Consider the following 13628-nt stretch of genomic DNA (forward strand, 5'->3'; position numbering starts at 1 on the left):
CCTCAGGCTATATCAATGCTCCTGTGCCCCCAGATTATATGGAGAGGAGGGGAGACGGGGTGCCAGGGCCACTGCTAGACATAAGCAGAGTACACACAGTGCTTGGGGCACAAACCAGTGCTTGGGGCACCAACCACTTTGCCCCCAAAATTTGTTATTGGTTAGTAAATAATTTTTACAATTATTTCATTATGAGTTATGCTGCCAGTTATGCCTCCAAAACCTTAGCAGCGGACCTTGAAGGGGAGGGGGGGTGGAGCGCCACTCGTGACAGACAGAGAAGAGGGCTTCTATTAACCAGTGCTATCCCCCATCTTCCTCCATGACTGAGGTACCCTGGGCATGGTACCGTTCGGCTGCATTGATCACTTTTGGGCTGCCCCCTTGCACGGGTGAGGCGTAAATGCAATTTCGTTGTGTGCAGTGTGTACTTGTGTGCTGCAGGGTGCTGTGTCACAATGACAATGAGAGTTGGAACTTCCCAGTAGGGCTTTCGCTTCACTTGACTTAACTAAGTGCATGCTGGGAACAAAGTCTCCATTGGTGGTAGGACGCACTGCAGTCCTGCGTGCCACCGATGACAAAGCACGGGCCTGAGGGTCAACTCTTAATGGCTTTCTCAAACAATACGAGCATACAAGGGGCCATGGCCATCTCGTATCTGTTTCTTTCTCTGGCATCCTCGCTTTCTTATTTTCTCTCTCTCTCTCTCTCTCTCTCTCTCTCTCTCTCTCTCTCTCTCTCTCTCTCTCTCTCTCTCTCTCTCTCTCTCTTTCTTTCTTTCACTCTCTCCATCTGTCTTGTGCTCCTTCATTCAGTCCCAATGTTCTACATTGCACACGTGCCTGCATGCCGAAAGGGGTGCATTCTGGGTGAGCTGTACAGAGCCGTGGCGGCAGCTGACATGCCCCAGCACCCTGTCAGGGACGGTAGCAGGAGTACAAAGAGTACCTCAAGAAAGAGGTCATTACAAATACAGGCCATTACATACATGTATATGTATGTTACACCAAAATTGACTAAAATTCCGTAGCCTCTTCGTGCAGATTGGGTCACCAGTGGGCCTATTCGCCATTTGCTGAAAATACTCAACTACATTCATGACAACATGCTATGACATTACAGAGAGCCTTAAGTAACAGATTAAGACATAGCCATTACAATTTTGGTGTCAGTAAGGTTATAACATAGGCTCTGCACAAAGGGGATAATGCATGTAACCTCAGATGCATTTGTTAGATTAAGTAAAAAGGTATTCCAAACATTTCTTCTATGGGCGTGGAATAAATGTTAACAATTATACATTTCCAAAAAACTGATCATAATGTTAGAAGTTACTTTCTATGAAATTCAGAGATCAACGGACCATAACAAAGCAGCAATAGTCTCAGCAATAATATATTTTATGAGGCCAGGGTACATTTTTAGTCAGTGATTAAATGCAGGTGTATGGATCTGAATGCAAGAAACCATTTACACCACAAAGATCAAGACAAAAAATCTATCTGATTTAACAAATATTTTGTAATGCATGTGTTCAATTGGTGCATCATATGAAAAATTACATATTTGATGTTTGTTGCTTAACAACATTGCGTGAATTGGGGAAATCGTCACCAAGAAGTTTTGCCAGATCTGTATGGCCGTCAGTTTCTTACTTTTCATTCACATGATGCATAAGCAAGGATAATAAAGTAAATGAAAAAGAAAGGATAAGAACAATGACTAACATAAAAATCAGTCTTTGTAGCCATTATTACCCATTTCTAAAATATCTCTCTTGTTCAACCCCATGTTCTCTTGAACAGCACCAGTTTTCAGCCTCTCTATGCTGACCCGAGTGAGATGTCCAGTTGGGTGCCGGGCCATAATGTGCTGATGCATGATGGGTATGTGGCGCCACACTGAGGTGATCGGGAGCAGGATGCATGGACTGGGTAAGTCTGAAGATACTGCATGTTCCCTTACTAACAAGAGTGGAAGGTGAAGATTGTGCACATTATCCCAGGAAAAGGTGCAGTACATGGACAAAGGCTGACTATAATTTTAGAGAGAGGAGTCTGCTCACTCAAAAAACTTTTTCTTTGTTTAGGATAGGGTGACGTTTCGACTGTTACAGTCTTGTGTCTATATCTTTCATGTAGCCCAGTTGCTAACCGCTACACTTCTGTCACAGAGGGTATTATTATGACAAAAAGCAAAGTTTTGCAGATTAATGATACTAGTATATTTACAGTATACTTCAAATAACATTAAATTATAGCTTTTGCATGCTTTAGCATAATTCATGAATTTCGTGAATGTTTAAATGCATTTCTCTGTTTCTAACTATAGCAATATGGGCGCATCTCCTTTGCCTGCTGGGTGTGGTGTCGATGGTTAGAAGCTGCCCCGCTGGGTGTGCCTGCACTGGCACCACTGAGGCGGTCTGTAGCGACCAGGGCATAACCTCCTTAGCAACCGTCGTGGACCACCTGCCCCAGGGCCTCTACACTCTCCAGCTCTCCAGAAACAACCTGAGCGTCCTGGAGCCTGGGGCGTTCTCCAGCGCTAACACCCTGAGGTAGGGCTGGGCAATATGACGATATACAGTATATCGTTATTCTGATCATGCCCTTTCTCCTCTATCATTTCTATCATGATAAACGTATTTTATCCATTATTTCAGCTAATGTACAATTTAATATAATTTCAGTTCATGTAATTGTAAAAAAAGAATAAAAAGATTCATTTTGAAGAAGCGTGATTTTGCGACACGACACAATAAAGACAAAGTAAAGAGAGTAACTGAAAACACATGTCATTGTGGTATATCGTAATATGTATTGGTATCGTGATATAAAGCAATCCATATCGTGACGTAAGTTTTTTTCCATATGGCCCAGCACTACCCTGAGGACCCTCGACCTCTCCAGCAACAACATCACGATGCCCCACGCCGGGGCTCTATCCAACCTCACCCAACTGGAGAGACTCGACCTCTCCAACAACCCCCTTGTGGAGCTGCCCGCAGGTACTGTATCAATGCATCGATCCCACTACGACCGATGATTGAATTGAATAGTATCGTACCGTTGGGCATTCTCAAGTATCGAAAATAATCAAATCGTTGGCCCCTGCCCAACGCCCTAGCTCCATAACATGATAGAAGTGTAAAAGAAATTGTAGAAAAAATGAATCAAATCAAATCATATCGTATCATAGGGTATTCTTGAGTATATAAAATAATCGAATTCCTTCTTTGAGAAATCGATATCGAATCATATCGTCATGGAGGCTGTGATTTACACCCCTATCCGCAGGCCTCTTCCGTGACCTGGACAAGCTGACTGACTTGATCCTCAGCGACGTCGGCCTAAAACGCATCAGCAGGGACCTCTTCCGGGGTCTGAGCCGGCTGCGGCGTCTGGATCTGTCCCTTAACAGGCTGGCGGTGCTGCCGCGCGGCCTGCTGTCGGGGTTGCCGGAGCTGGCATGGCTCTCCCTGGCGGCTAACGGCCTGCGGGGCGTGCCCAGGACCGAGTTCCAGCCGCTGGAGGGCCTGCAGAGCCTGCAGCTGGGGGGGAACCCCTGGGAGTGCAATTGCAGCCTGGTGGAGCTCAAACACTGGCTGGAGTGGATGCTCTACCGCGGTAAGTAGTGTAGTGATACATGCCGCCGGTACAGACAATGTTTTATAAACGTACGACTTCAGTCCAATTTAATATTACACATTCTTATTAGTCTTCTAGTAGAGACACTGTGTGCGTGTGTTTGCGTGCATGTGTGTGTGTGTGCGCGCGCGCACGCGTGTGTGTGTGTATGTGTGTCTATGTGTGCGTGTGTGTGTGCGTGTGTGTGTGTGTGTGTGTGTGTGTGTGAGTGTGCGTGTGCGTGTGCGTGTGTGTGTTTGTGTGTTTGTGTGTGTGTGTGAGTGTGAGTGTGAGTGTGCGTGTGCGTGTGCGTGTGTGTGTGCGTGTGTGTGTGTGTGTGTGTGTGTGTGTGTGTGTGTGTGTGTGTTGAATACAGCATGCCAGTGAAAGTGGTGGCACTGTAGTGCAGATGGGTCTAGAATTAGTTTACAGTTTTGTTTACAATAATAAATGCGGATGCTCAAACACATAAAAAGAGACATCTACTGGCCTACTATAGGTTTTTTTTTTAAATGTACTGTAAATCAGAAATCTCAATCTAATGTAAAACTAACACATTTTAAGTGGATGGATTAACTGAAGACATGTCTCTATCCTGTCTCTCAGGTGGCCAGGTGGACTCCCTGGAGTGCAGCACGCCCCGAGAGCTGTGGGGCCGTGACATCCGCACCGTGCCCGCCGAGATGTTCAGCCACTGCCTGCCCCGCGGAGGCTTCCTACCCTGCCCCAAAGGCCCAGCGGACGTGGGCCAAGACTTGCCCGGGGGTGCGGAGGGCTCCAGCGACTGCGTACGGCAGCGGTACCGGGCGGTGAGCGTGAGGCGGGCGGCGGCCACGGTGGCGGTGGCCGGGGTGGTGTGCGGCGTGGTGTGCGTCATGATGGTGGTGGCGGCCACTTACGGCTGCGTGTACGCCTCTCTGGCCGCCAAGTACCAGAAGAAGGAGAGGAAGAGGAAGGCCAAGGGCAAGAAGCGCAAGCTGACACTAGGGGGCGCTAGCACCTGTGGTGGGGAGGAGAAGGGCATGGAGGCGGAGGAGAAGAGCGAGCTGCTGCCTGACGTGGCCAAGACCAAGGTGGCGCCCCCTGCTGAGGTGGTGCTGTCAAGGGAGGTCTGTGTATAACTAGGGTTGTCACGGTAACACGGGAAGCGTGCGTATGAGGGAGGTGTGTGTTTTTATGGTAACGACAGAGGTGTGTGTATAACACATTATTTCAGAGTAACAAGAGAGGTGTGCGTGTAACAAACATGCTGTCATGGTAACAAGGGTGTGACTTTAGTTACAATGTCAACATGAAAAGATGTGTGTGTCTGACCTTTTCTCCGGGGCAAGGGAGGTGTGCGTGTGACGAAATTCCACATTATTAATTGAGTTGGTGTGTGTGTGTGTGTGTGTGTGTGTGTGTGTGTGTGTGTGTGTGTGTGTGTGTGTGTGTGTGTGTGTGTGTGTGTGTGTGTGTGTGTGTGTGTGTGTGTGTTTCTGTGTGTTTCCGACCAACATTAGTCTGATCAATGTTATTTACATTACCAGTATTAATAACGCAGTCCTAACTCTGGAGAACATCAAACCGTGGTGTATATCTGACGTACTGTATGTTATTAATGACATCAACCATTTCTCTTGATTCTTTTGCGGTTACTTTGGGAGACATTGAGATGTTTTTTTTTTTTTTTGAGAAATGGAGTTGTCCTGTCATGTCATCTTTTAGACAGTAGATGGCCGGGCTTTTAGACACCTGCTGTGCTAATGTGTTTTGTGTGTGTGTGTGTGTGTGTGTGTGTGTGTGTGTGTGTGTGTGTGTGTGTGTGTGTGTGTGTGTGTGTGTGTGTGTGTGTGTGTGTGTGTGTGTGTGTGTGTGTGTGTGTGTGTGTGTGTGTGTGCATCATTTTAATGACCTGATTGAAATTAAATGGATCCCATGCTGTGTGGTAAAAGGAGCCATATTCGGGACTGTGCAATAACAAACTTTTAAGTGCTGTCAAGAAACAATAAGGTCAAGCTCCTTTCATTGGGCAATAAGTATAATTATCATTATAAGACTGAAGAGAACATATGTTTCTAATTTAGCACGACACGAAAATAAATGGTGATATGATAACCTAAAGCAGCAGTGCAGAGCTCTTCCTCTTCAAGGAAAACTATGAAACTTTGAAAAGCTGCATCTACTGTTCCAAAAAAGACTTTCAAGGTGTTCAGGCCCTTGCATCAAACTTCAATGCAATTCTAATTTATATAGCAATTCATGCGTCAAAACTTCCTCCTGGTAAAAGTCCGGCACATGGCTGATGTCATCACATGGCTAATGTCTTATTGAGTATGCTGGGGAAAATGTATTGGACAAATCACTTATATTGCTTAAATGGAATAGAATGGTTAATGTTGTCAATTTCACATGAACATTCCAATGTCTTGTAAAAGTATACACTGTATTTCTCTGTATCTGTTTAAATATCAGAGTATGTTCATGCACTGTCTCAGTTACTATCCGGATATTTTTCTATGGATCATTCCAGATAGATTGTTTTGATCAGTCTTCCTATTCCGTAAATGCTGAGAAATGTAGACCATTGTAAGTGACTACCTGAGTTACAGTAGGATAGGGACTCGTTTAGTTTCCAGAGATTAAGTGAGCACATACTGTAAGCACAAAGGCTAAGAACTCTGTTTGGAAATATTCAGTGGTATATACTGTGTGTATTTGTTGATGCTTATTTGTCGCCGTTTGAGTCAATGTTTGTTTGTGCTTCTCGGTAACTTAAACACCATATTTTTTGGAATGTTATGGTTTTTGGATTGGATATTATGGTTTTGGGAACAAACAATAAACAAATTATTTATTCAAGTCTTTTGAGCCGGTACTCAGGTACTCAGGTACTCAGGTATGACACGAATCCACAAGGCCAACTGATTGTATGGAACGACATACAGAAGATTTTCATAGTCATGACATTTGATGGGAAGGCGCAATAAACTAAGGCCATTAAGGATCCCATGCATCAAGGCACATATTTCACCCATGACCCACAACATCTGACTGGAGAAGGGTCTTCAGGATTCAAAAGCCTTTCAACTCTGACACGTCTTCTACTGTAGTTTGTGTAAAAAAACATGTGCATAGCACAAAACAAAACAAAACACTTTAGCATGCTCAAAGCAGAGTCCCTGTGCACAACTACCGTCCAGGTGGTGGTGATGTGCAGCAAAAGTAATCCACGTAAAGGGGGGATAACCACACTCACCACACTGGTCTTCTTTACATTGTTCACCTAATAAACTACCAGCAAAGCGGTGACTATTTCAACAATGCCTAAGGTAAATTGTCCATGATAGCCATTGCACACACCCAGGAGACTGCTACAAACATGTTTGTACCGTTCACATGGAGAGCAGAGCAGAGGAGAGGAGAGGCTGCCAACCTGAGAAGGCCCCTATTTTGGCAGCACTAGCGGCAGGCAACACATGCACACTCCTGGACACGTCTCAATGCAGACCGTACGAAGAGGTCAACTCAGGTCCACTAGAGGTCAACCGATACCAACTCTAAACATTTAAATACAAATGAAGAGCTGCGTTGCAAAATGAAATTGACATTTTTGTATTGGGCGTTCCATGGAATTGTATTGCAAAGAGCATTTTATATAGGATTAAAAAGTATGTTCTCAAAATATTACATAGACGATTGAACAATCACACAGTATCCAATCATGAAATGAAAAAGTGATAAATGGTGGTTTTGCCACAAAACTCTTCAAATATTGATGTGGATGTACATAAAGCAGCAATAACACCTTTACTGTATAAAAGTCCCGTAAAACATCAGAAGAAGTACTCACCGGCAGCTATGGCAGTCCTTTTCCCAGATGTGACCGTCGCCGCAGTAATAGCAATGATGATCCTTTCTCCTGTGACACAGAGCAGAGAAGCACTCACAGTAAGTGCACAGGTATGGGACAGTACCAGCATGTCCCGTAGGCCTGCCGTTTCCAGAAGGGGGCCGACTGGGAAAGAGCATTACTTACTTTCACATCATTGGACGTTTTTTAAATGCCATCTCCAGTACATATTATTACAAAATATCAATGTGTGATTGTGAATGCACTCCAGGAAAACAAATGCCATAAAATATGAAACTCTTGGGGTGCCGTAGCCTCTTTGGCTAGTGTCCCATATATACAGGGAGCAGGGTTTGAACCAGACTAGGCTTTGAACCGGACCTGAGGTCATTTCTTGATCCTTCCTCCATCTCTCCTCAACTGATATACAGTCACATTCTCATACTGTCCTTTCTTTTTTTTTTTTTAAGAAAAGAAATACTATAAAATATCAACTCTTGGGCAGGATGCCTGGGCTGGAGGCTATGACATTGCACTGGCCTGCAGTACCTTTGTTGTCCTCTTCCTGGGGCATGTAGAAGAGGAAGCGTCCTGGCGTGCTCTCCGCTGCGATGCGGTACCAGTCGGGGAAGTGATCCACCGTGAACAAGTTCTTCTTGTCTATCGGGGTCAGGAATTTCCTGTGGGAAGAAATTGTGCAGATGAGAGCGAGTGTAATTGATGCTTTGATACAGTATGATGTGGAAGGAAACTAAGACTTGGGAAGCGGACTTGTTCCTAAAAGCTGTTTTTAACTGGGTACTAAATTACAAATAAAGTAGTTGAGTTGAAGGTGTAAAGGCCAGCTCTAAAGTGATTTCTTATTTATTCTTATTTATTTGAATAACAGCCATCCCACTAGTAGGAATCTCCTGGGACTTGGCGACCACTCCCTCAGGTGAAATTTGCATGACCCAGCATGTGCATCTCTGTCCAATCGAAATGCTTTCTGATCCCCAGACGTTTATTCGAAATGAAATGAAAGTGCTTCATGTAAACTCGACGGAAAATAACTTTTATTCTGAACTATTTAATTCGGAATTAATCATTCGGAATCAAAACCATCATGTAAACGTAGCCAATTTTTAAGACTCTGTGGGACTCTGATGAGAGAAGCAGTCAAGAGAGTACTTATTCACCCACTAATGACCCATGTAAGTATTGTCTGAGTTAAGTCAAATCAGTAATTAACTTCAAAAGCAAATACAATGTAGAACATTCCAAATGCTGTAATATGACTCTATGTGCTGTAGGTCAAGTCTGACTCACTTTGCGACGCGCTGCTCGACCCCTGCGTATCGGGCTACTCGCAGCAGGCCAGAACGGGTTCCTAGGAAGGCCGTCTCAATTCCCGCTTCCACTCTGCAAAGACAAATGAGGCGATACCACAGTTACCGTACATTTATACAATACAAGTTAGGACGTTCAAAATACAGTACATCATATAACAACAATAATAATAATAATAATAATAATAATAATAATAATAATAATAATAATAATAATTCTTTCACTTAATATAGCGTCTTTCAAAACATCCAAGGACTCTTAACATGGTATCTGTGTAATGTGTGTGTGTGTGTGTGTGTGTGTGTGTGTGTGTGTGTGTGTGTGTGTGTGTGTGTGTGTGTGTGTGTGTGTGTGTGTGTGTGTGTGTGTGTGTGTGTGTGTGTGTGTGTGTGTGTGTGTGTGCGCGCTTTTGGAACTAGCAGCCATAAGCCTCCAAGAAAAGATGTGTTTACGATGTTGTTTAAACAAGGCCAGTGAAGGGGCGTTCTGGATGTGGTCGGGCAGTTTGTTTCAAAGGAGAGGAGCAGCTACATGGAAGGGTCTGTCACTGGTGGCCTTGAGCCTGGTACAAAGGATGGCCAGCTGGCCCATAGAGGAGGACCGCAGGGATCATGAGGGGTCATAGGGGTGAAGGAGGTCAGTGAGGTAGTGGGGTTTACAATTACAACATTACAATTTCTTTTGAAAACCATTATTCATGTTTTTAAATTTTAAGGACTTGATCTATAATGTAAACGTTTTAGTAGCTGGAAGTATATGCATCATATCTCTCTTCCACCCGAAATGGGTATTGATGATACCATTAACGTATTCTTCTATTCTGTAATGTAAGTAATCCTAATTTTTAAATAGGCCACTGTGTTGTCCCATAGTATATCTCTTTAATGTCTGCCCAGAAGTGAGTGCTTTTCATGTCATTGTGAATGTCATTATTCACATGTACAATGTACACTATAAGCAATAAAAGGCATTCTATTCTCTTCTATTCTCAAGTTATTTTTCTAGACGTAAATGTCTATTCTGTTCCAGAGGTCTTTTTCTAGAGCTGAAATTCTATTCTGTTCCAGAGGCCTTTTTCTAGAGCTGAAATTCTATTCTACTCCAGAGGTCTTTGTTTAGAGGTACAATTCTATTCTACTCCAGAGGTCTTTGTTTAGAGGTACAATTCTATTCTACTCCAGAGGTCTTTGTTTAGAGGTAAAATTCTATTCTATTTCCTACCCGCCAGCATCCATCATCATAGCGGTCCAGTAGGCCTCCATTGGTGCGGTCACCACGGCGTCAAACAGCAGCTGCTGCAGCAACATCTCATCACCTGTTATAACAGACATGCATGGGAGCTGGGCATGAATACACTGTACTACAGTATTCGCTTTCACCTGTTATGGCACACACAAATGGGAGCTGAGAGGATGAATATACTATTAACTGACACCTGCTATGGCACACAGACATGGGACCTGAGAGGATGAATATACTATTAACTGTCAGTCACCTGTTATGGCACACACACATGGGAGCTGCACAGTACATTAACTTATTAGCTTTCACTTGTTATAGCAGACACACACGGGAGCTGTACATGAATATATACAGAACATCTGGATCTCTGCAGGCTTCATGAAGGGTTATTCATGTGACGTATTGGTGATTGTATCTATGTGTATTTGCAATGACACATTGTACAGTACTCTGTGCATGCAGGCAGACAGACAAATGCACTCGTGTAGGTACGTAGACACAGGCAAGAGCGCGCACACACACACACACGCACGCACGCACGCACACGCACACGCACACGCACACGCACACGCACACGCACACGCACACGCACACACACACACACACACACACACACACACACACATACTGTAGGGAGGGCCTGAATGAACACTAAACACGTAACATTCGTATTGTAAAAGATTACAACTAAACAGATGTGAAAATATTTCAGAAAAAGTATAGAGCAATCTTACACTCCAGGTCAGGGTCCTTCCCCGTGAGGTATTTCAAGACGGCCTGCATCTGGGTGAGCTTGCGATGGTCGGGGTCGATGTCAGTCTCGCAGTAGGTCCTGCAGAGGGTCAAAAGCATAGAGAAGCTCACTTGGGGATAGATAAAGTTCTACTCACTTGGGGATTGATAAAGTTCTACTCACTTGCGGATTAGTAAAGTTTACTATACTATTACTCTACTCTATTTCTTCATACAGGTGCCAACAAAACAATCATAAAACACACACACACACACACACAAACACACGCACACGCACAGTTAAAAAGCAGTACTTTTCCAAGCGATAGGTGGACACAAATAGTAATGGCAACGCCCTTGTGTATAATCGTGAGTTTACAAGGTGGATATCTTACCATTCTTCAGCGATGGACAGGTCTGGCTGTGCGAGGTCATGCAGCCCTAAAGAAGAGTCCCTCAGTTAGCTTTCCCACACACAGACATGGCACTTATCCAATAGCAATTATAAAACATGTCACAGAAAAACTCACTAAGACAAACTGTTAATGGTACTGAGGGTTCAAGAGCGCCTGTAAATACAGAAGTCATTACCTTCCTCCACAGACACGTTTCCAAAGAACATGTACTGGCCATGGCCACGAGTCAGCACCATTCCAAAGCTGACAAGAAAAAGAGATGTACAGAAATATTTCAGAAATACACTTCTTATTACAATGAGTTCTTACAATCTCATCTCACAGAATTCTGTCAAATGAATACAGCCTGTAGGAACGCATAATGTCTTACTGAATGAAAAAATACTATAGCAATTTAAGCTGTGTCCAGATCAAAACAAGTGTAACCATTAGCTAAAGAATAATTTTGGGAGGAAAAAAAATCACGGAAAGTCTTCTGTGACCCCATTGTGGAATTTTGGCAAAATCTGTGAAACTGCCATACATTTTGTATACTAAATTTTGTGTTCATTTCACAGAAATCTGTGAGTGTATACGATAGTGAGGGATATTGTCATGTACACAAGCAACTTTCCCATTTGGTCTGGAAATTTGTATGAAATTTGTCAAATGAAAAAGCAATCACTCCTGTAATAATGAGTGCCAATGGATAAGAAGCAACTCTACATCATGTTGCTATTTGTGGTCTATCCATTACATTGAATTACATTACATTTAGCTGACACTTTTATCCAGAGAGACATACATTTACTATTTCTCAGGGTCTTGGTTACAGTCCCTGGAGCAATGTGGGGTTAGGTGCCTTGCTCAAGGGCACTTCAGTCATGGATGCAGGTGTAGGGAGAGGTCAGGTGGGATTCGAACCTACAACACCCAGATTGAAAGACTAACTCCCGTTGCCCTATCCTTGTTAATGTCAACATTTTGGAGTGCAATGGAGTTGCAGTCATTATTACCAGTCATATCAAAGGGAACTTAAACTTATTTCATCAAAATTCAGTCCAAATAGGAAAATCACTGATATATTGATGATATTAATAACGTGTCGTGAGTCGTGTCAATACACACAAAATGAAATTGTCATGAAACACTGACAGTGAAAATGTTGTTGTCTATTGCTTTGTACCTGAATGGAGTGTCATCAATGGTAGTGTAGTAATAGTCATTTTTCAGATATAACGGCCGCTTCTGCAATGAGACCAACACAATTTGGATGAGTGTCAGTACTTGACAATTGTAAAAGAATTGATTTTAAAGGAGCTGCCTAAGCAGAAGATTTAGAGTTGCATCCACTTACTGCATTGTCAACCGATGCTCGCACATCTAATGTCAGAGTGCCAGTTTCACCTTTCACCATGGACGTTCTCAGCTGTTCAGGGAACACACACACACGCACACACAAACACACACACAGACACACAAACACACACACAGACACACACACACACACACACACACACAAACTATTGTCAAGAACAAGTAGGATGAAAGTCTGTGTGTGTGTGTGTGTGTGTGTGTGTGTGTGTGTGTGTGTGTGTGTGTGTGTGTGTGTGTGTGTGTGTGTGTGTGTGTGTGTGTGTGTGTGTGTGTGTGTGTGTGTGTGTGTGTGCGTGCATGCGTGTCTTACTATCTCTTCTGTGTCCTCCCATTCTGCCTCTGCCAGGTCCACACTGTTGTAGTTGGGCTTAGGCTTCAGGCGCTTCTTCTCATCTTTATACTGCACAGGAGAGACAACAATTAGACACAGACACACAAGAGAGGTGAGGTACAGAGGACAGAGAACGATTAGACTCAGGTGAACACAGGAGAGAGAACGATTAGACACAGGAGAAGTACACAGGAGAGAGAACAATCAGACACAGGAGAAGTACACAGGAGAGAGAACACTTAGACACAGACACACAAGAGAGGTGAGGTACGGAGGAGAGAAGACGATCAGAGGGGCATACTAAACGAATCATGCACACCGACCATTCCACATGTAACTATTTGATACAAAATTGTGGTCACACCAACTTTCTTTGGGTAAATGTAAGAAAATTATAATAATAAGTATGATATATGTACGCCTGCAGATATACATGTTGTATGAACTGAATACCCACCAGTAATACATAAAATAATAGCAGCATACATGTACAGTGGGTGCTCACCAAGGGCCGCAGGTCTGGGTGTGCCAGGATGTAGCCATTATTGGTGATGAGGAATGCGTAACCATGTGGTCCAAGCTAGAGGATAACACAAGCACACACTGAATTTAATATTACATTACATTACATTATACTTTAATAGGTTAACACGAGCATATGCTGAATTTAATAATGTATTTAATAGGTTAACACAGGCATATGCTGAATTTAATACAGTATGTAATATTGCATACAGCAGCAATGAATGAGCAGGTGT

The 13628-nt window shown here is 43.4% G+C and overlaps 1 protein-coding gene across 1 annotated transcript in view; it reads right to left on the minus strand.

Annotated features, from left to right (window-relative positions):
* cacna2d4b (calcium channel, voltage-dependent, alpha 2/delta subunit 4b) overlaps positions 1 to 13628 on the minus strand; it is a 52433-nt gene that overhangs the window by 12341 nt on the left and 26464 nt on the right. Inside the window, exons 16-26 of the mRNA XM_063196009.1 lie at positions 13376 to 13450; positions 12850 to 12939; positions 12520 to 12591; positions 12349 to 12410; positions 11359 to 11426; positions 11163 to 11208; positions 10770 to 10867; positions 10015 to 10108; positions 8773 to 8865; positions 8014 to 8144; positions 7465 to 7533 (exon numbers count right to left, since the gene is read on the minus strand). Coding sequence (XP_063052079.1) covers positions 7465 to 7533; positions 8014 to 8144; positions 8773 to 8865; positions 10015 to 10108; positions 10770 to 10867; positions 11163 to 11208; positions 11359 to 11426; positions 12349 to 12410; positions 12520 to 12591; positions 12850 to 12939; positions 13376 to 13450 — 898 coding nt within the window. The remainder of the gene's footprint in view (positions 1 to 7464; positions 7534 to 8013; positions 8145 to 8772; positions 8866 to 10014; positions 10109 to 10769; positions 10868 to 11162; positions 11209 to 11358; positions 11427 to 12348; positions 12411 to 12519; positions 12592 to 12849; positions 12940 to 13375; positions 13451 to 13628) is intronic.

Source organism: Engraulis encrasicolus, chromosome 4 (genome assembly GCF_034702125.1).
Source record: "Engraulis encrasicolus isolate BLACKSEA-1 chromosome 4, IST_EnEncr_1.0, whole genome shotgun sequence".
Lineage (NCBI taxonomy): Eukaryota > Metazoa > Chordata > Actinopteri > Clupeiformes > Engraulidae > Engraulis > Engraulis encrasicolus.